This window comes from Sinocyclocheilus grahami, unplaced genomic scaffold (genome assembly GCF_001515645.1).
Source record: "Sinocyclocheilus grahami isolate Dianchi unplaced genomic scaffold, SAMN03320097.WGS_v1.1 scaffold77.1, whole genome shotgun sequence".
NCBI classification, from domain to species: domain Eukaryota; kingdom Metazoa; phylum Chordata; class Actinopteri; order Cypriniformes; family Cyprinidae; genus Sinocyclocheilus; species Sinocyclocheilus grahami.
In genome coordinates this window covers 1445804-1469516 of record NW_015505256.1, presented here as the reverse complement: position 1 = coordinate 1469516, position 23713 = coordinate 1445804, and the positions used below count along the sequence as shown (strand labels likewise).

Sequence of the window (23713 nt, the reverse complement as noted above, 5' to 3'; positions counted from 1 at the left end):
TTTTTTTTATATATATATATATATATATATATATATATATATATATATATATATATATATATATATGTATGTGTGTGTGTTTAGATAGTTAAAACATTATATATTTTAATATATAATTAAAAAGTAATTTATTCCTGTAATGGCAAAGCTGAATTTTCAACAGATTATTATTATTATTATCATCATCATTGTTATTATCATTGTTATTATTATTATTATTATTATTATTATTATTATTATTATCAGTGTTGAAATCACTGCTTAATGTATTTGTGGAACGTGTGATGTTTTTTTCTGTATTTTTTGATACACAGAAAATTCTAAAGAACAGCATTTATTTGAGACAAATCTTTTGTAGCATTATACATGTATTTATTTATTTATTTATTAGTACTGTAGTGACTCTAAACATATCCGTTTTGTTGCCAAATTGAATATTGAGTGGCATGTAGGGATTTTGTTTATTTTTTTTTGTGAGAAAAATTCACTGAAAATCTTCATCTCAAATCTTTCACATTACTATCAGTTCAGACTAGAGGTCTGCTACCCGACCCGAGCCCGACGGGTCCCGAAATACTTTCGGGTTTCAGGTCGGGTTTGGGTTAATGTTTAATGGATAGCTTCGGGTTCGGGTCGGGCTCGGGTTTATAGCTAAACTAAAACTATATGCAGACTAGGTACGCTGCTTTCATAGACCCACGCACACACATTATTGCACACGACAACACAGCATGGAAACTTTTATTAGTAAAATAGCTTCGACAGGCTAGGCTACTGACTCGCAACATTATATTTCTCTGCAATGAGGGGGGAAAATTGCTGTTTTTAAAGGAACTAAGCCTCATTGCTTGTAGAGAGAGACGTGCAGACGCAGGTTCACACACACAACTTTTATCCCTCTCTCTCTCTCTCTCTCTCACTCTCTCACTCGCGACCGCGCTAATTCAAATAAATAATATAATTAATTAATTTAAATGAATGTGATCTTACTGCACTGCATCTATGTGTCTGATTTAAAGCAGGCCGAATGCTAACGAGCTACAGTAAATGACCATAATTTGCACGATGGAAGAATTGTCGTCTTGTTGTTTACAACCATTCAAAAACTCGGCAGAATTTATGTGACCGCTGCACCTGATGTTCATAAACTTTCATAACTGGTAAGTGTTTTTTCTTTTGCCTTGTGAACTGCCCGAGCCTAATGATTCTGTTTCTTTACATGTATTTGTTTACCGACCGTTGCATGCAATCGTGAAATACAGCATTTTTTAAAATTGGGTATTTGTTGTGGGGGGGGGGTCGGGCTCTAAATTTAACTGTGCCGCTCGGGTTGGGTCGGACGATCTGGGGGGGATTCGGGCCGGATTCGGGCTTCACTTTAAAGCTTGTGCAGACCTCTAGTTCAGACACAAAAGATGCCACGGTGTATCTAAATAAATGTGGATACGAATGAGGTTTGAGCCGGAGGGCAAGATTTTCAGTGAATAACGATAAGTGTTTTTATATGACAGGACGAGTCACTTACAGCAGGTAAGAGAGGACACCGAGGGGTGTTTGAGGTGACTCTGAATCCCTCCATATGAACAGGAATCTGTGTGCTTACATCACCGTAGGGGACAGGAGTGTGTCAGAGAGAGGTTTATGCTGCTGGGAGTCTCTGACACACAGCTTAACCTGAAGGACTCTCACTAGACAGAGACACAACACTGCCTGACTCTGAAGGGTTTGAGTTGAAGTTTTATTTTATTCTTTTTTATTTCAAGAGCGCTGACAAGAGTCAAGATAGTCTACTGTATGTGTCGTACTAAGAGTAAAAACAAAAAAAAAGTACATACAAAAATAATTATTGAATTCTTAAATATACATATATATATAAAATTTGTAAAACCATAAAAAATTATTAATTGCATTTTATCTCAGTATTTGTGAGAAATTAAGAGAGAAAAAAATATATATTAAAGATCATAATATTATATATATATTGCCAGAGTAAAGCAATGAATAAAAAAATAAAAAATAAAAAAAATAAAAAATAAAAAAAAAACAACTCATAAACAAAAAAGTTACTTTAGAAGTCAGTAAAATATTTGTTATGCTGAGAGAAAAAGGAATAAATCGTCTAAAAAAAATAAAAATTATTTCATTATTTACTTCAAACTAAATTTTTTCTTCTGCGGATTACAAAAAAAAAAAAAACATTATTTACTAATGTATGGTGATTTTTTGTTTCATGCAATTCCAATCAATGAGTACTAAAGTTTTCAAGCCTCAAAATCACCACAAAAGCACAGAATGGAACAGAAGACAGATATCCTTTTGTTTTTGTTTTGTTTAATGTCTAGTTATTCTAGATGTTTTTGTAAAACTCCATTTTTTTTTTACTTATCTTAAAAACAACTTTGGTCTTCCATGTACTTCTTTGAATAAATGTAAGGAAGACATGAGTCTTCATGTCATATGTTTAAAAATTGCATCCCAAGTGTCCTATATGGAGAGTCATTTTAGCTGGATAAATAAAATATTTATTTCAAAAATTAATATTCATTAAAATTTTAAAAGTAGTTATTTGTATATAATGTTATTTATATGTATGTTATTTTATTTATATTAAAAAGTCTTGTAAAGAAATACTAATTAAAAATAATTAGTTTCGTTTATTTTTTTCTGAAATGTTCATTTTTATTTTTATTTCTGTTAACAAGAAGGTTTAGTAACACTGTTTCAGGTATTGTTTGCCAACATGGATGCTGTGTTTTAAGAGACTATGTCAAGCATAAAATTGTTTTAAAACGTGTCTTGAGACTCCTGCACTCTGTTCCATTCGCATTCTGTCCAGTTTTTTCAAGAACTGTAAAGTCTGCTTTAGATTTCAAGCTTGAATTTAAGATAACTTTCAAAATGTTGCTAAAAAATAGAAAAATGTTTTCATGTTAGCCTCTGCTAGCCCTGGCTCATCTGATCCACTGACTTGACCGAAATCTTTATTGTTCAGCCCAGAGCGTGCTCATATTTTATTCTAGCAAGGTTACATGTCTGCAGATTGCAGCCAAGGTTTGCGAAAAATTATAAGAGGATGGCCTCATTATTATGAGTGGCTTGCGTTTGTGAATTTCTTGAGGCTGTTTTGTGCATGTGTGTGCTTGTTCGTTTTTTGTTTTGATGTCTGGGAAGAATTTTTTTTTTGATGACCCTGGAAGCCCCACTGAAATACCAGATTCATCATTCCGGTTGTGTTGTGAATCACCATGGAGACATGGAGCGGCTCGATCTCTGTCTCTCTCAGGCATGACTGGAATTAAAGTCGGATAATTCTTACTTTTAAAATCCACTTCTCGGAAGCGACCTTGAAAGGAAAAGTGTGCTGCAGAACAAGGACAGGAAGTGACCGTCCTCATTAGGGTGTCACTCAAACACCGATGATTACAGTACGAGCAGCGCTGTATTTCCAGCCCACACCAGCAAATTAGATAATGACACTGTATTTATATGCACAGCTGCAAAGGTCACTGGGTAATGCAAGCTCCATCTTTGCCTTTATGCTGGTTGAACCTCATGTCCTGAGCATTGACTTCCTTTTATTTGAAAAGATTTAAAGGGATGAGTAATGGACTTCCATCCTTGAAGTGTCACCGAGCAAACGTCAAGTTTGAGGTTGTTAAACGTTTTTAAACGAGGTCTGTTTTGCTTGCCAAGGCTGCATTTGTTTAATATTGTGAAATATTATTACAATTTGAAATAACTGTTTTCTATTTTAATATGTTTTAAAATGTATTTTATTACTGTGACGTAAAGCTGAATTTTCAGCAGCCTTTACTTCAGTCTTTAGTGTCACATGATCCATCAGAAAACCTTCTAATATGCTGATTTCTGCTCAACAAAACATTTCTTACAGTATATCAGTGTTCAAAACAGGTGTGCTGCTGTATATTTTTGTGGAAATATTTTTGTTACATTTTTTTCAGGATTGTTTGATGAATAGGAGGTTTTACTGTCACTTTTGATAAATTTAATATGTCCTTGCTTAATAAAAAATACTATATTCCTCCAAAAAAAAGAAATATTTTGAATGGTAGTGTACATTTCAGTGCCATTTGATGTCATTAATGTAAAACTTGAATAATGTGTCATTTTCAATGAATAATGACTCATTTCAGTGTGTTCTTCACACAAGATATTGAAATACTTAGGCTATATACTTAATAAAGGCAAATAAGGGCTTTTATTTGCCTTTTTGGAGCTTGAGAGCCACTGCAAATGATTATGGTTTGATGTCATAAAATATATAATAAAACCTCTTGAAGCAGTGAAAACAATAGAATTATGTGAAAATGTGATGCATAGAATTAAATATATTAATATATATTACACTAGCTTTGGTCGTTGATGTGCTCTAGGGATGTGTTGATACTAAACATGTTGTCTCTCCCTCAGGGTACGCCTGCCAGTAAAGTGCGCTACAGAGTGGATCAGGATCTGTCTCCGTACAGTGGAAGTATCTTTGATGTGGAGACAGAAACAGGACGAGTTATCACCAAAGTCAACCTGAATGAGCAGCCCAACGCCGTCTTCAGGGTGAGTCTGACCCGACAGGCCGTCCTTCTGCTGTTAAACACTTCACTTGTGTGAAGTTGAGCGGTGGTGCTAATTTGCACACAACTTGAGTTGGAATCCAGGACAGTGTGATTAAAATTAAAGTTTTGATTTAATTCACAAGAGTTTGTAAAGAACAGGATGGAGAATGAAATGGTTTGGATACATCTGTTTTTTGGACATACTAATTTGATTAACAAGTCAAACCTATTCTTTTATGGTAACACGTCAAGGTTTATTTCATTATGCTAATGCATTAGATATCAAGAACTAAAAATGTTCTGAGATGCAGAACATGCAGACAGACACAGACAAATGGCAACAGACAGGCTCATTGGGTTTTGTTGGATCATTGTGTTGCCCCTGTCGGCATCTGTTGCTGTTGGTCTGCACTTGTTTTCACCGATTGAACATGTTGAATTGGTGTTTGTCGGGTCTTGGAATGTCTGAGAAGTGACGTACTGTAATCTGTGTTGTCTGTGTCTGTCGGTACAGTGTGAATTGGCCTTCAGATAATCATAAATGGAAATGGTTCGTCAGATGGCCAACAATAAAATACCATCATGTGACTCATGTAATGTGCCCACATTACGCACATGCATGCCATAGCTATTTGTGTCATACTGTTCTATTAATAAGTCAAAGAAGTATACTGTTGTTACGCAAGACAGCATTGTGCTACTACTTGATACAAAAGCACAAAACAAACTTTAAAATATTTATTCATAGCAGTCAAAGCAAAGCTAAAACTATTTATCAGGACACATGATAGTCAGTAACTTATTAATTGAGGGGCGAGTCATTGGATTTAAATGGTAACAATAGTGTAAGTTTATATCTGTCATGGCATCTCTTTGAGGCTGATGATACACGGGGCAACTTTTTGAGCAATGTTGCCGGGCAACTTTGGGCAGTGTTGCCATCAACAGGCAACCAGGAGAGACACAGGGCCCACGACCGATCTAAAGTATCCAGATAGAAATGTGTTACCCATTCTAAATGGGAAAGTGCCCAAGCAACATTGCTCAAAAAAAGTTGCCTGGCAAAATTGCTCAAAAAGTTGCCCCGTGAATCATCAGCCTGAGAGTTCAGCATGGTAATATACATGGCAGTATTAATGTGTTTGGTCTTGGCAGAATAGATCTTCTACGCTGCTGCTGCAGCAGAGCAAGTACCGAGAATTGCTACTGCCAATACATCCACAGGCATGCTGCTGTGAGCATGTATTGAAATACAGCTACTGCGCATGTAACATACTGTATATGAAATAACCCCCATATATAACATATTTGAAATTCCCCCATAGCAGATCTGTATAGGTGGAGCTGGGGAAGGCGGAGGGTTTTTGAAGTGCACTGCAACTGCTACAGCAAGCACTAGCCAAGTGTTTGGCTGTTGATAAGAAAAGAAACCAATCAGCTATGATTAAATCAGATTGAGTTAAGCCCTATCGGCTTGCGCTGTCTAAAGTTTCATGACAGAACTTTGTGTTTTTACAGCATACTCACAATGAACCTGTGTACACTTTAGTTGCTGTCTCCTCTACTATGACCTGAATCGATATATAAATTAATTAGCCTAACGTTACGTGAACTCAAATCAATTTACCTTTGAGCAAATGTTGGTTTTTCTGTGATAGAATGACTTTGTTTGGGAATGATGGCTGACACAACATTTAATCAATAACATGCACTTCTCAGATTGATAAAAGGACAAATGCAGCATGCATACTTGATGTACAGTATACGTTGTGCCACTATTAAGTACCTGATCAAATATTAGACATGTATGTCTGTCTGTAAAATAATAGATTTGACAGCAAAGTCTTTGTAATGTTTTCCTGTTCATCTTTACAACAAAAAACTAGTTCAATGACAAATAATGATGTCCGAGATTTTGAAAAAGAGAAATCCTTAAATAAAATCGAGTTGAAGACTTGCACCAATTAATTTTGTATTCATGTTGGTTTCAAACATTTCTTTTTAAATGATTGTAGTTTTTTCGAGAAATGAAATTGATTAAATGTACTTTAGAAATGTCCAGTGGTTTGACCATCAAGTGAAAAGCAATGACATATTTTCCTTTTACTTTGAATACAAATGAGTGTCCAACTTTTTCAAACATGTTTTTAAAATGCCATTGAATTTTAAATGAGTATCCGCAAGTTTTCTTGCATTTACATAAAAAAAAAAAACTGAACTAGCCATGCCATGAAAAGGACAAAATATGTGATAAAAAAAACTCTAGCCATTAAGGGGACAGACAAAAGTTTTTCAGTTTATTATATTTTAATACAAAGCTCCACTACATCTTGTTCCTTTTATTAAATAGAAAAATATTAGGCATTGAAATTTAAATTCAGACACAAGTCGCTGTCTGTATGAACTGTTTTAATGTATTTTTCATGACCTCTTCTCATAGCTGGTGGTCATCGCCTATGATGACGGAGAGCCGGTGAAAATGAACAGAACTACAGTGGAAATCACTGTGCTTCAGCCCTCCAGGATTCCCATCTTCACCGAGGAAGAGTACAGGTGGGTCCTGCTGTCTATAGAGAGCGAGAGAACAGACATTTACTTATTTATGCCATGTTCTCTTTGAGCTCTGTGAGTCAGAATTAGTTTAGCACATATTCCCCGCAGGCTGATTCGGAATCTCTGCAAGAGTAATGAGTGTTATCTGTTAATATGTGACTCTCAGCGCTGGGAGGTTGACTCGAGCTGCTCTACCACACTCAAACACTGTTGTTTTCAAAAGGGCACATCTGCAGCTCGTCAGTGTGTTTCCGTGCGGACAATGTAAAGTCTGGCTTAGCGTGTTAGGGGGTTTAGAGTTTAATGTTAGATAAGTGTTTTGTTTGCAATTTTGATTAATAAAGACAGAAAGTCTTATGACACTGACAAGGAACACAATTAAATTATAATATTTTTAATTCTTGTTTAGGTTCTAGCTTATAGTTTTGAACCAGTTACCCAGAAGCATTTTTTTTATCTGATACCTTGGGTCATGCTAAATTCGACTGACTAAATTTAAACTATTTTGAGTTGTGAAATTGTTTTCAAACTTCTCCCAGAGCTTTTATAAAATCTTCAGTTTTTTGAGAAAGATCATCCTCAGGGGGATTTCTATCAGTGTGTCTACTGAAGCATGTCCAGTCAAGAGAATTTGTAGTCAATGTCTAGTGCTGATCAGATGTTGCAGGAAGCAACTGAACTCAATTTGTGTCATAGTCAGGGGTCCGCAAACTTCATTTAAAGAGCATGTGATAGAGAGTTTGATCCATTATTTCAAAAGTGTATTTAAATCAACCGAGTTATCATCAGTCTCTAAGAGTTGTGAATTGAGTAGTTTAGCTTGTCATCTTACAGTAAGTGATGTGTTCCTGGATTATAGTATGTCACTGCTTACAGGTTAGCAAACTTCACTTCCATGTTGTGTTATGTTTGTTTCTGAGGACATGATCTCTCTGAAGCATTGCCTTAATTTCAGAATCATACTGATGTATCTCACAGAAGCAGTTTCCATAGCGATTATGGATAAAAAGTCAGTCTATTTTAGGCTTGAGCGATTGGCCATTCATCGGTAAGATTGATATATCACAGCTGGCTCCTGAAATGAGCTAAACTCCTGTGCTCGATTGGACCAGTGTTCTAGTCTCATTAGCATAGCTGGATATAAAGCCAAATGACTTTCAACAGTTCATTTGTCTGTGTAAATTAATAATAAATGAACTAACAACGTGTATGAATTTATTGCAGCGTTTGATGTGTAAAATAAGCATATTTGATCTGAATAAGAGCACAGCATGCTGCACATGCAACAGATCAACAAAGAAATAAATACTTCAAAAGTGACAAAAAATAATTATATTTTCAAAGTTCTTTTGAACTTTGACTTTTCAAAGAATCCTGAAATGTATCTCAGTTTTCGCAAAAATATTAAGCTGCACTACTGTTTTCAACATTGAAAATAATAACAAATTTTACGTTTTCCAAAATCAGCATATTAGAGTCTGATTCTGAAGGATTGTGTGACACTGAAGACTGAAATTCAGATTAGCCATCACAGGAATATAAAAAAAATTACAATGACATCTTAAATATTATATTAAAATAGAAAAAAGTTATTTTACATAGTAATACTATTTCACAATATTACTGTTTTTGCTGTATTTTTGTAACCGAAAAATAGCATAAAAAACTGAAAACTAAAAAACAACTAATTATAATGTTACCCATGTTTTTCGGCACCATTATTTAATTTGTATACATTTTTGTGTAATAATAAAAATAATAATAATAATTTCGTTTTAAATTGCCTTTTTTCCTACTGTACTTTTAAAACTTTAAATCTCTAGATATATCTTTTATTTCCTCATTAGTTTATTAATTTGGCAAATCAAGTTTCTAGACACAAATGTGATTCAATGGTTGTGATTTCATAAGCCGTTTTTAAAGCTCAATAACAGGTCTTTTTGGATTTTAAAAGCTTTAGATATTTTTGGAAATAAAACTTTTCTTGTTTTCTACTTAGTGGTATTTTCTATTTGTTCTAGTGTTCACGAGGTTTTGTAAGAAATGTGACGTTGAGAAGATAATAAAGTTGTTATTGAGTTATAGAGAGCATGCAGCGTTTCTCTGTAGACCTCATTAGGCTGTGGACTGGTGCTGGAAGACTCTGGAGATCTGATTAAAGCACACCAGATTAAAACGGGTTAAATGAAGACCTGTGAATCTATCATACATACATTCAGTATTTTTAACAATGAGAGAAAAGTATTTTTTTTGGAAGCCTGTAGCTCTATCATGTATTGTTTGTCAAATTGAGTCTTTTGACTGTGTGATGTTTATTGTATAACTGTAGAAAGATTTGATCATTACTGTGGAAATATTCACACTGAATTTTTCACCACAGTTGGCTCAGATCCATCAGGAATATGGTTTGCAACACAAGGTGTCTGGCGGTATGAATATTTAGACATGAAAACCTCTACATTTTTAAAAGATTTATGTCCTTCTTTATGTAAGATCTCTGAGGACAAGTTCATACATTCTCAAGGTCTTGTTTACCAACAAGTGATACACACATACAAGTGCGTACTGCAGGGAAGTTGTCTTCTGTTGTCACGTCTTGTCATCATCATTGTGTGCTTTGCCCAGGGCCTCTGTCACATTGACACCTCTACACTTTCAAACACAATAGATGAGTCTCGCAAAACCTGTCAAGAACATGTCTGGGTCATATTTCACCCCAAAACGAATTATGCTTTGCATAAAGAAACATATTTTTTGTACTGTGACATTTTCTTGACAATAAAATACATCCCTCCCATTTCTCATCTTCTCAAATCAATTGTGAAGAATTTATACATCATGCTTGTAAATGTTGTAATGCTTTTTAATATATGCAGATTTTTTTTTACTTTAATACATAATAAATACTATATTACATTCAAGAGAAAGTAATAAGAATCATTGAGGATAATGAGAACTACAAAGAGCTGTAAACTGTATTTAATTGTCACGATGTCAACGTCAAAATGCAACAGGCAAAAAAGGTTTTCTTTATGCAAAATATATTGTGCGTATTATTCTTATTTTCTTTTGATTTCTTTTGGGGTGAAATGTGACCTGGACATGTTTTTGTCAGATTCACCAAACTGAATTATTCATGCTTGAGTTTGTGTATTTGCATGACTGTGGGTGTGTGAGAGGAAGGGAACGAGAACAAAAATATTTAAACTCTTTACCCAGCCAAAAGCAACAAAGACAAAGAAAGAAAGAGTCTGTGTATGATTCTTATTTTCTCCTTTACTCTGTTTATTGCTACAGACCAAATTAACTTTTGCTCAAATTAATGTAAATTTTTCTAAAGACCAGTTTAACTTTTGCTCAAATGTAGTTAATGTTAAAAAAAAAAAAAATTTATATAAATATATATAAAAAAAAGTTTTAAATTTGTTTTTTGAAAATTACCTATTGTTTTGCTAGATAAGACCCTATTCCTCGGCTTGGATCGTGTAGAGCCCTTTGAATCTACATTAAACTGCAATTTGGACTTTCAACCCGTTGGCCACCATTGAAGTCCATTATATGGAGAAAAATCCTGGAATGTTTTCCTCAGAAACCTTAATTTGTTTTGCGACCAAAGACAGAAAGACATGAACATCTTGGATGACATGGGGGTGAGTAAATTATCAGGATTTTTTTATTCTGGTGAAGTGAAGTTAACTAGGTGGGTGGAGTCCACGTATTTGTGGATTGTCAGCACGTCTTGACGCAAGAAATGTTTCACAATTCGCAAATGCACAGGACGGGATTCACAAATGCGTGCAGCTATCTACAAATGCACAGGACGCGATTCACAAATAAATGCCAGGCAAAGTTGTGGTTGTGACATAAATATATATTTGTGAATATGTTTTTTATTTGCAAATCTCATTTTATTTATTTGTGAATTTAATTCATGTTTGTGAAACTTTAAGATTTATTTGTGGATCTCATTCTATTTATTTGTGGATCATAATCTATTTAATTGGAATTAAGCAACAATTCTACCCCCATAACACCAACAGGAACGAGAGCACTTGACGATGAATTAAATTAAATACGCTGTGTTTTCCGCCAACTGGCAACCCGGGGTCCCGAAATACAATTGGGTAAACTGGCAGTTGGTGGGTTTCACAAATCAAAACAGAGACCGCTGTGTTTTCCGCCAACGCACATTTTCAAAGGAGAATAACTGACTGTAGCATTGTTTGTCAGATAAACAAGTATGTTAACTTAGCATGTTTCTTAAATATCTGCTTTAGTAGATTTTTATGCTTTAGTAGAGTCAAAAACTTACATACAGCACCTTTAAACTTACCGTTTGATATTTTATTTTTTATTTTTGAGAAGGCTCAGTTTTATAGACGCTTCCTTCTGTTTTCAGTTGATAGCATCATGTGATATAATAAAGTGTATTAGTTTTACCTCATTTCTTCTCCTGACCCATAAAGTTAAGTAAGAAGCATTACAGCTTATCCCTATTTCAATATGTTTGCATGATTTGATGGCCAGTTTTACAGACACATTTTCATTTGATATCACCTGGTCAAGTCAAGTCAAGTCACCTTTATTTATATAGCGCTTTTAACAATACAGATTCTGTCAAAGCAACTGTACAGCATTAATTATGAAAATAGTGTCAATAATGCAAAAACCTGGTCTAGTGTTTCTGAATGTCCATTATGAGCCGCTTGAAGATTAGAACTGTTATACCTTTAATAATGCATCATATCATGAACAAGATGAACAATTATCCATGCATGAATCATACTCCCTTAGAATGCGACAGTTCCATCACTGATTTTAATGCATAATTTTTCATAACACTTCTCATTTGCTCATTTGCATAAAATTAAACTTATCGATTGTGGTGGAAAACTGTCTAACAGCTAAAGCATAGCATGATGTCAGCATGCTAATTATCGCACCAATGCCAAAATATGTATTAAAATACACACACACACACACACACACACACACACATATATATATATATATATATATATATATATGTATACTGTATATACACTATACTATTTTTTTGCATTTTAATTCAAATAAATTAAATTAGAAATTAATGCTTTATCAGCAAATATGTATTAAATGTCTTATTAAATGAAAGATTATAATGTTACAAAATATTATATTTCAAATAAATGCTGTTCTTTTCAACTTTCTATTCATCAAAGAATTCTGAAAAAAAAATCACAAAATATTAAGCAGCAAAATGTTTTTAACACAGATCATAATAAGAACCATTATTAATAACTGAGCACCAATAATAATTGAGAAGCAAATCAGCAAATTAGAATGATTTATGAAGGATCAAAAATGACACTGGAGAGTACACTGGAGTAATGATGCTGAAAATTCAGCTTTGCATCACAGGAATAAATTACATTTTTAAATATATTCAAATAGAAAATAGTTATTCCAAATTGTAAGAATATTTCAAATATGCAAATAATAAAATGCCCTTCCTTTATTTATTTATTTATTTATTTTTCAGTTCTGACTCATCGCTTCCACTGTTAACATTCACATTATCATGCGTTGGCATAAAATGTCACTCTACAAACTTATGCAGTAGAGCTAAATGGACTGTGTGATTACATGGCTGTGTAAATGCAGTGAGAGTATGACAATGAGAAGATTACAGATGTGCTGATGAAGATAGTCATGAGTTATTGTGCAGCAACTCATTTCCATTAAAAAGATGCTCCACTTTTTTGTGTTTCCTCACTCCTGCACTGAGCTTCTGGCTATTTCTGTCCTCTGTGATTCCCATGGTAACCAGAGTAAAACTGAGCTTCGCTGGGATTTCAGCATGACCTCGGCTCCTCACTGTCAGTGAAGCAGTTGACGGCGGCAGTGCCCTATTGTCTCAGAGACAGAGCAAAGCACTTCACCCCACGCGATTCACAAATGCCTGCAGCTATCTACAAATGCACAGGACGCGATTCACAAATGCGTGCAGCTATCTACAAATGCACAGGACGCGATTCACAAATGCGTGCAGCTATCTACAAATGCACAGGACGCGATTCACAAATAAATGCCAGGCAAAGTTGTGGTTGTGACATAAATATATATTTGTGAATATGTTTTTTATTTGCAAATCTCATTTTATTTATTTGTGAATTTAATTCATGTTTGTGAAACTTTAAGATTTATTTGTGGATCTCATTCTATTTATTTGTGGATCATAATCTATTTAATTGGAATTAAGCAACAATTCTACCCCCATAACACCAACAGGAACGAGAGCACTTGACGATGAATTAAATTAAATACGCTGTGTTTTCCGCCAACTGGCAACCCGGGGTCCCGAAATACAATTGGGTAAACTGGCAGTTGGTGGGTTTCACAAATCAAAACAGAGACCGACATTCCGGCCCGGAACGCACATTTTCAAAGGAGAATAACTGACTGTAGCATTGTTTGTCAGATAAACAAGTATGTTAACTTAGCATGTTTCTTAAATATCTGCTTTAGTAGATTTTTATGCTTTAGTAGAGTCAAAAACTTACATACAGCACCTTTAAACTTACCGTTTGATATTTTATTTTTTATTTTTGAGAAGGCTCAGTTTTATAGACGCTTCCTTCTGTTTTCAGTTGATAGCATCATGTGATATAATAAAGTGTATTAGTTTTACCTCATTTCTTCTCCTGACCCATAAAGTTAAGTAAGAAGCATTACAGCTTATCCCTATTTCAATATGTTTGCATGATTTGATGGCCAGTTTTACAGACACATTTTCATTTGATATCACCTGGTCAAGTCAAGTCAAGTCACCTTTATTTATATAGCGCTTTTAACAATACAGATTCTGTCAAAGCAACTGTACAGCATTAATTATGAAAATAGTGTCAATAATGCAAAAACCTGGTCTAGTGTTTCTGAATGTCCATTATGAGCCGCTTGAAGATTAGAACTGTTATACCTTTAATAATGCATCATATCATGAACAAGATGAACAATTATCCATGCATGAATCATACTCCCTTAGAATGCGACAGTTCCATCACTGATTTTAATGCATAATTTTTCATAACACTTCTCATTTGCTCATTTGCATAAAATTAAACTTATCGATTGTGGTGGAAAACTGTCTAACAGCTAAAGCATAGCATGATGTCAGCATGCTAATTATCGCACCAATGCCAAAATATGTATTAAAATACACACACACACACACACACACACACACACATATATATATATATATATATATATATATATATATATATATATGTATACTGTATATACACTATACTATTTTTTTGCATTTTAATTCAAATAAATTAAATTAGAAATTAATGCTTTATCAGCAAATATGTATTAAATGTCTTATTAAATGAAAGATTATAATGTTACAAAATATTATATTTCAAATAAATGCTGTTCTTTTCAACTTTCTATTCATCAAAGAATTCTGAAAAAAAAATCACAAAATATTAAGCAGCAAAATGTTTTTAACACAGATCATAATAAGAACCATTATTAATAACTGAGCACCAATAATAATTGAGAAGCAAATCAGCAAATTAGAATGATTTATGAAGGATAAAAAATGACACTGGAGAGTACACTGGAGTAATGATGCTGAAAATTCAGCTTTGCATCACAGGAATAAATTACATTTTTAAATATATTCAAATAGAAAATAGTTATTCCAAATTGTAAGAATATTTCAAATATGCAAATAATAAAATGCCCTTCCTTTATTTATTTATTTTTCAGTTCTGACTCATCGCTTCCACTGTTAACATTCACATTATCATGCGTTGGCATAAAATGTCACTCTACAAACTTATGCAGTAGAGCTAAATGGACTGTGTGATTACATGGCTGTGTAAATGCAGTGAGAGTATGACAATGAGAAGATTACAGATGTGCTGATGAAGATAGTCATGAGTTATTGTGCAGCAACTCATTTCCATTAAAAAGATGCTCCACTTTTTTGTGTTTCCTCACTCCTGCACTGAGCTTCTGGCTATTTCTGTCCTCTGTGATTCCCATGGTAACCAGAGTAAAACTGAGCTTCGCTGGGATTTCAGCATGACCTCGGCTCCTCACTGTCAGTGAAGCAGTTGACGGCGGCAGTGCCCTATTGTCTCAGAGACAGAGCAAAGCACTTCACCCCGTTTATGGCGCAGAGAAACCCAGGCAGTCAGCAGCTCTTTGTCGAGATCTCACGATGATGGCTGTATTTTGACTGTTGGACAATAGAGACAAGAGTGTCATGCCCACCCACTTCTGACGGCTGGCGTGTGGTCCTCTCCTGTTCGTGAGAAAGCACAGAGGCTTTCACAACATCTGTGAGAGGAGTACAAGAACTGTGACAGATAATTCAGATAGACTTTCTGGTTTTTGTTATTTTCTCTGCCCAAACACATTGCATGAGCTTTGTCTTGCACTAAAACCGCACAATAGTCCTATTTTCTCTCATTTCTCATAAGCTAAGAGAAGTTGACACCACTATGTATTAGTGATGGGTAAAGAATAATTGGTGTCATACATGTATGTACAATACTGTTTAAAAGTTTGGGGGCGGAAAGATTTTTAAATGTTTTTGAAAGTCTCTTCTGATCACCAACATTACAGGTTATGCGAGTTACATAATCAGATTACTTTTTTCAAGTAACTTGTATAAAGTAACGCATTACTTTTAAATTTGCAATAAAATATCTGAGTTACTCTTTCAAATAGGTAATGTCTCGGTTGCGAATGTAACCCTCGTTCCCTGAAAGAGGGAACGGAGATGCCACGTCGGTGACCGACGAATTAGGATCTGGCTAAGAGAGACCAATCCCCTTCGAGTGTAAACTAAAGGAGCCAATGCACATTGGCATGCGATGATTGCATCCAGCTGCCGCTGATCACAGCATGAGCATAAAAAGGCAGCCGGTGCAACGCATACCAGGTTTTCGCTGAGGAGCTGAGCCGATGACCCGGCCGCTCAGCGGTGGTACAGCAGCCGTGGCGACGGGACGTGATGTCTCCGTTCCCTCCTTCAGGGCACGAGGGTTACATACGTAACCGAGACGTTCCCTTTTAGTCTGTCACTCCGAGTTACATCGGTGACCAACGAATTGGGATCCCTACCAAAGCGCCATGGATGCTGCCCCTTCCAGTGTCCTGTGCGAGCCGCCTGCGCCCCTTTGTGGTGTAGGCCAGGGCTCGCAACAAGAAGACCAGTCACTGTTGTCGTAGCACTACCTACTCAGTGAGATTGGATAACACTGGGAAAATGTACCCGTTCCACTTGGAACAGGAACGTTTCGGAAGCCCCATCCTTCCCGAAGGAGGTTTTGGAGGCAAATACACATATGAACATCCGTTTAGGTGCATATGGAAGATTAGAGATGATTATAACCCTCATGGAAATGGCAGAAGTCTGCCGGGGAAACACGGGCTCTGAGGCTATACTTTGGCTATACTCTGTGGACTTTACACATATGGGAACCACTTAGGCCTCTACATATGGAACCCAGCCTTCTACCGATTCTCAAGGATTCAACGAGTGAAGGCCTGGCACCGGACATTCCGCCACGTCTGGCTGCCAAGGGGATGGAGAAGCTCGACGGGGTCTACAGTACGGACACTCTGGAGAAGTTTCTAGCAAGCCGACACTAAACTGGGGCCTCTCAGTGCCTCTTCCCGTTTGAGGTGAGAACACAGGAGGATATCGGCTCCACACGAAGGCTATAGGATCTAGCGAACGTGGGTGTCGCCTAGCCCGCAGCTCTACAAGTATCTGTCAGCACGGTGCCACGAGCCAGCGCCCAGGAGGATGCAATACTCCTATTAGAGTGCTCGCAACCTGAGCGGGCAGGGCACACCCTGTGCCTGATAAGCCAGGGTGATGGCATCCACTGTCCAGTGGGCCATCCTTTGCTTAGAGACGGCATTCCCCTTCTGCCGGCCTCCATAACAGACTAAGAGCTGGTCTGAGGTCGTAAAGCTTTGTGTCCTGTCTACATAGCCTCTGAAGGCTCGAACAGGACAGAGCAAAGCTAGGGCTGGGTCTGCCTCCTCGTGGGGCAGCACTTGCAGGCTCACCATGTGATCCCTGAAGGGAGTAGTGGGAACCTTGGGCACATAGCCGGGCCGGGGCCTCAGGATTACCTGGGAGTCAGCCGGCCCAAACTCTAGGCACGAATCGCCGACCAAAAATGCATGCAGGTCCCCTACCCTCTTGATGTAGGCCAGTGCAAGCAGGAGCAGAGTTTTCAACAAAAGAAACTTTAGCTCAACTGACTGCAAAGGCTCAAATTGGCCCTGCTGTAGTGTTTTAAGCAGTAGAGACAGGTCCCATGAGGGTATGGAGGGGGGCCAGGGAGAATTCAACCTTCTCGCCCCCCTAAGGAACCTGATGACCAGGCCATGCTTACCTACCGACTTCCCTTCCACGGGGTCATGGTTAGCAGCAATCGCATTTTACATAAACTTTAAGGGTGGAAGAAGACAGCCTTTGCTCCAGCCCATGCTGCAAAAAGGAAAGCACGACTCTGATCGGGCATCTCCGGTGGTCTTCTCGGTGAGAAGACCGCTCGACGAACAGGTTCCACTTCAAGGCGTAAGCGTGTCTCATAGACGGTGCTCTTGCCGAAGTAATGGTGTCAACTACCTCTTGGGGTAGGTCACCTAGAACCTCCGCGTTCCGTCCAGGGACCAGACATGAAGTTTCCAGAGGTCTGGACGTGAGTGCCACAGGGTGCCCCGCCTCTGAGTCAGTAGAACCTTCCTCAGAGGAATCTGCCTGGGAGGGGCTGTCTCGAGGAGCATTAGTTCGGGGAACCAGGTCAGGGTGGGCCAATACAGCGCCACAAGCAGGACCTGCTCCTCGTCCTCCCTGACCTTGCACAGCGTCTGTGCGAAACGGCTCACTGGGGGAATCGCATACTTGCGCAGGCTCCGCAGCCAGCTGTGTGCCAGTGCATCCCTGCCAAGTGTTCCCTCGGTCAGGGTGTAGAACAACTGGCAGTGAGAGGTTTCTGGCGGGCAAGTTGCGACATGCAATGGGAGCGCAGACCACCTTGTCGGTTGATGTATGCACCGGTCGCCGTGTTGTCTGTTCGGACCAGCACGTGCTTGCCTTGTAAGCACCCTTTGAGACGGTTAAAGGAAGGCTATAGGATCTAGCGACCGTGGGTGTCGCCTAGCCCGCAGCTCTACAAGTATCTGTCAGCACGGTGCCACGAGCCAGCGCCCAGGAGGATGCAATACTCCTATTAGAGTGCTCGCAACCTGAGCGGGCAGGGCACACCCTGTGCCTGATAAGCCAGGGTGATGGCATCCACTGTCCAGTGGGCCATCCTTTGCTTAGAGACGGCATTCCCCTTCTGCCGGCCTCCATAACAGACTAAGAGCTGGTCTGAGGTCGTAAAGCTTTGTGTCCTGTCTACGTAGCCTCTGAAGGCTCGAACAGGACAGAGCAAAGCTAGGGCTGGGTCTGCCTCCTCGTGGGGCAGCACTTGCAGGCTCACCATGTGATCCCTGAAGGGAGTAGTGGGAACCTTGGGCACATAGCCGGGCCGGGGCCTCAGGATTACCTGGGAGTCAGCCGGCCCAAACTCTAGGCACGAATCGCCGACCAAAACTGCATGCAGGTCCCCTACCCTCTTGATGTAGGCCAGTGCAAGCAGGAGCAGAGTTTTCAACGAAAGAAACTTTAGCTCAACTGACTGCAAAGGCTCAAAAAGCTAGGGCTGGGTCTGCCTCCTCGTGGGGCAGCACTTGCAGGCTCACCATGTGATCCCTGAAGGGAGTAGTGGGAACCTTGGGCACATAGCCGGGCCAGGGCCTCAGGATTACCTGGGAGTCAGCCGGCCCAAACTCTAGGCACGAATCGCCGACCAAAAATGCATGCAGGTCCCCTACCCTCTTGATGTAGGCCAGTGCAAGCAGGAGCAGAGTTTTCAACAAAAGAAACTTTAGCTCAACTGACTGCAAAGGCTCAAATTGGCCCTGCTGTAGTGTTTTAAGCAGTAGAGACAGGTCCCATGAGGGTATGGAGGGGGGCCAGGGAGAATTCAACCTTCTCGCCCCCCTAAGGAACCTGATGACCAGGCCATGCTTACCTACCGACTTCCCTTCCACGGGGTCATGGTTAGCAGCAATCGCATTTTACATAAACTTTAAGGGTGGAAGAAGACAGCCTTTGCTCCAGCCCATGCTGCAAAAAGGAAAGCACGACTCTGATCGGGCATCTCCGGTGGTCTTCTCGGTGAGAAGACCGCTCGACGAACAGGTTCCACTTCAAGGCGTAAGCGTGTCTCATAGACGGTGCTCTTGCCGAAGTAATGGTGTCAACTACCTCTTGGGGTAGGTCACCTAGAACCTCCGCGTTCCGTCCAGGGACCAGACATGAAGTTTCCAGAGGTCTGGACGTGAGTGCCACAGGGTGCCCCGCCTCTGAGTCAGTAGAACCTTCCTCAGAGGAATCTGCCTGGGAGGGGCTGTCTCGAGGAGCATTAGTTCGGGGAACCAGGTCAGGGTGGGCCAATACAGCGCCACAAGCAGGACCTGCTCCTCGTCCTCCCTGACCTTGCACAGCGTCTGTGCGAAACGGCTCACTGGGGGAATCGCATACTTGCGCAGGCTCCGCAGCCAGCTGTGTGCCAGTGCATCCCTGCCAAGTGTTCCCTCGGTCAGGGTGTAGAACAACTGGCAGTGAGAGGTTTCTGGCGGGCAAGTTGCGACATGCAATGGGAGCGCAGACCACCTTGTCGGTTGATGTATGCACCGGTCGCCGTGTTGTCTGTTCGGACCAGCACGTGCTTGCCTTGTAAGCACCCTTTGAGACGGTTAAAGGCAAGGCTCACTGCTAACAACTCCTGGCAACTAATATACCAGTGCATTTGGGGGCCCGTCCATACCCCCGACATTGCATGCCCATTGTACGTGGCCTCCCAGCCGGTGGTGGAGGCATCTGTGTAAACCACGGCATGCCTAGAGACCTGTTCTAGGGGCACTCCTACCCGGAGGAACGTAAGGTCTGACCACGGGGTGAAGGTTTGGCGACAGGCCAGTGTAACTTGGACCCGGTGAGTGCCGCGCTGCCACGCCCACCTCGGGACTCGGCCATGAAGCCAGTGCTGAAGCAGTCTCATATGAAGCAGTCCCAGCTACGTAACTGCCGCTGCAGCTGCCATATGCCCCAGGAGCCTCTGAAATAGTTTCAGTGGGACCGCTGTCCTGCCCTTGAATGAATTCAAGCAAGTCAGCACCGACCGCACACGTTCCTCTGTGAGGCGTGCTGTCTGTTCGACCGAACCCAACTCCATACCGAGAAAAGAGATCCTCTGCGTCGGGGAGAGTTTGCTCTTTACCCAGTTGACCTGACGGCCCAACCGGCTGAGCTGCGAAAGCACCAATTCCCTTTGTGCACACAGCTGATGCTGAGACTGAGCTAGTATGAGCCAGTCGTTGAGGTAGTTGGGAATGTGAATGCCCTGTTCTCTCAGGGGAACAAGGGCTGCCTCCACAACTTACGTGAAGACACGGGGCGACATGGACAGCCTGGACGGCAGGACTTCGTATTGATATGCTCACCCTTCGAACGCGAACCGCAGAAATGGTCTGGGGCGCGGAAGGATCGACACATGAAAGTACTCATCCTTCAGGTCAATCGCTGCAAACCAATCTCGGGGATGGATGCACCCGAAGATGCGTTTCTGCGTCAACATTTGCTGGGCCAAGCTCTCGACCGCGTCGCCGAAGAGGCCGGTCTGGGACACAGGGGGATTAAGGAAACAAACTTTGTCGGCGTCCCTCACAGCACGACAGGGGGTAGTGCAGCCTGAAGTGCGCAACCCACTCGGCACAGGAACGACCACCATTGAAGCGCCGTCCGCCATCACAAAAAGCTCCAGAGAGCGCTCTAGACTCTTCACACACGAAGCAGTTTGGTAGGAGCAGAATGATGTTGTCGCTCAGCTCCGAAGTGAAAAGCTGGTATGCGTTGCACTGGCTGCCTTTTTATGCTCACACTGTGATCAGCGGCAGCTGGATGCAATCATCGCATGCCAATGTGCATTGGCTCGTTTAGTTTACACTCAAAGTGGATTGGTCTCTCTAAGCGAGATCCCAATTCGTCGGTCACCGACGTGACTCGGAGTGACCAACTGAAAGGGAACGCAAGTTACTTTGTTTTCCCATTTATTGACTGACAGCTGTCCTGTCCCAGTGTTGAGAGAAATGAGGTGCAGAGGCACAATTTCACTTTTGGTGTGAAAGGGCCTTTACAGTTGCTAAAAGTATAACCTTTGGGTTTTTGTCTAATAAGCAAGCCCAGCCCAGGTGACTAAAAAAAATAACGTAAAAGTAACGCAATGCATTAATTTCCATAAAGGGTAACACAATATTGTAATGCATTACTTTTAAAAGTAGCTTTCCACAACACTGCTCACCAAGGCTGCATTTATTTGATCAAAAATACAGTAAAAACTAATATTGTGAAATATTATTACAATTTAAAATAACTGTTTTCTCTTTGAATACATACAAATTTTTTATTTATTTATGTGGTGGCAGAGTTTCAATTTCAGCATAATTTCTCCAGTCTTCAGTGTCACATGATCCTTCAGAAAGGGGCTAATGGTTAGAGAGTCGGACTCGTAACCCAAAGGTTGCGGGTTCGAGTCTCGAACCGGCAGGGATTGTAGGTGGGGGGAGTGAATGTACATCACTCTCTTCCACCTTCAATAGGGCAAGGCACCAAACCCCCAACTGCTCCTGGGCGCTGCAGCAAAAATGGCTGCCCACTGCTCCGGGTGTTTGTTCACGGTGTGTGTTCACTGCGTGTGTGTGTGTTCACTGCTGTGTGCTCTTTGGATGGGTTAAATGCAGAGCACTAATTCCGAGTATGGGTCACATGTCACGTCACTTAAAAGAAATCATTCCAATGTGTTGATTTGCTGCTTAAAAACATTTCTTATTATCAATGTTGAAAAAATTGTGCTGCTGAATATTTTTTAGGATTCTTAGGTGAACAGAAAGTCAGAAAGAACAGCATTTGTCACTTTTAATGCATCCTTGCCTAATAAGAGACATTTGAACAGTAATGTGTATGGTTTGAGTGTTTGTTTGGTAAATGTCTCTTGAATTTTGATGCTTTCATGCTCTTAACAGGAAATAATTTACCACACAAAACAAATTCACAATATTGCATAGGAACCCATAGTTGGGATCATATTTTCCTTTAATTTATGTTGTTTTGTTCATGCTTTTTAAGGATGTCATGCATCCTGTCCATGGCAGCATTATTATCATCAGTAATTAACTATCTAATGAAACATGAATGTGCATCAATTTGACAGATTTATTTCCAGCCTTTGACATCAACAACAAAAGACATAGAAAGTGTTTTTTCTTCCCGTTTAAAAGTTGTAGATAGTTTTCTAACCAAACTAGTTTTTAACATTGTATTATTTGCATTAAGCATTGTTTTCATTAGAACAGACCTCTGACCCTTCAGTTGAGAATCGCTGGCCTCAGAGGTCAGCTCGTGTTGTAGACAAAAGCTTTAAAAATAGATTTTTCTTTAGACCCTTGATTTATGTGTGCTGCTTTTGAATACAGTAGTTAAACTCTTTTCAACTCTTAAAGCAAAGGTCTTTTGTGGAGGTGGAGGGCCTATTGAACTTCTCTATTGTTTATACAGTATTCAACAGGAAACTGACATTTATGTCACAGTATCTGCGCTGGAACTGAGCGTTCTCCACTGCACTCGGCTGTGTGTTGTTTAATGCTGAATGAAGTTTGTCATTTGCTCTGGTTTATATCTGCAGGTTTAGTCTGGTGAGTGAGAACGCTCCTGTCGGGACGCCTGTGGGAATTATTCTGGCCACAGCTGTCAACACCACTGTCTTTTACTCCATAGTGAGTGGAAATGAAGGAGGTGAGTTTTTACTCTGGAGGGAATTCATTAAATCAACTGGATCCAACCAGCGCATTGTTTTCCTGGTTGAGTTGCAGGTGATTTGTGAATAAGATGCAACCGTGGATTTCTAGTGACCCATCGTTGGTGTTGGAGGTGCTGTGAACTGTTCTCTGATCAGTTTGTGTTTGCAGGTGAGTTCACAGTCAATAACCGCACTGGGATCATCTACACAAATAAACTTCTGGACTATGAGAGTGTGACCAGTTATGTGCTCCGCGTGCAGGCCGATTCTCTCGCCATCATCCTCGCCAACCTGCGTGTTCCCTCCAAAAGTAAGAATAACACTAAAGCACACCTCATCTTTTCCAAGGATTTTATTTGGGAATCTTACAGATTAAGAGTCAAATAAGTTACATGTACAATACACATTCCACTGATCTATATACAGATATATATGACCACACATTTCAAATGAAATATATGAATATATGAAAGATATATTTTGGTGAACTTCATGAAACTTGTCATTAGCACATGTGATGTTTCTTTTCTTCAATATTTGGGGTGAAATAAGAAATTGAAGCCAGTTTTTAGGACTATTAATATATATATATATATATATATATATATATATATATATATATATATATATATATATATATATATATATATATATATATAC

General features: G+C 39.5%; 1 protein-coding gene across 1 annotated transcript in view; it reads left to right on the top strand.

The window, feature by feature from the left end:
* The window catches only part of pcdh15a (protocadherin-related 15a), a 234406-nt gene that overhangs the window by 171828 nt on the left and 38865 nt on the right, over positions 1–23713 (top strand). Inside the window, exons 23-26 of the mRNA XM_016273291.1 lie at positions 4432–4572; positions 7012–7124; positions 22940–23049; positions 23223–23363. Coding sequence (XP_016128777.1) covers positions 4432–4572; positions 7012–7124; positions 22940–23049; positions 23223–23363 — 505 coding nt within the window. The remainder of the gene's footprint in view (positions 1–4431; positions 4573–7011; positions 7125–22939; positions 23050–23222; positions 23364–23713) is intronic.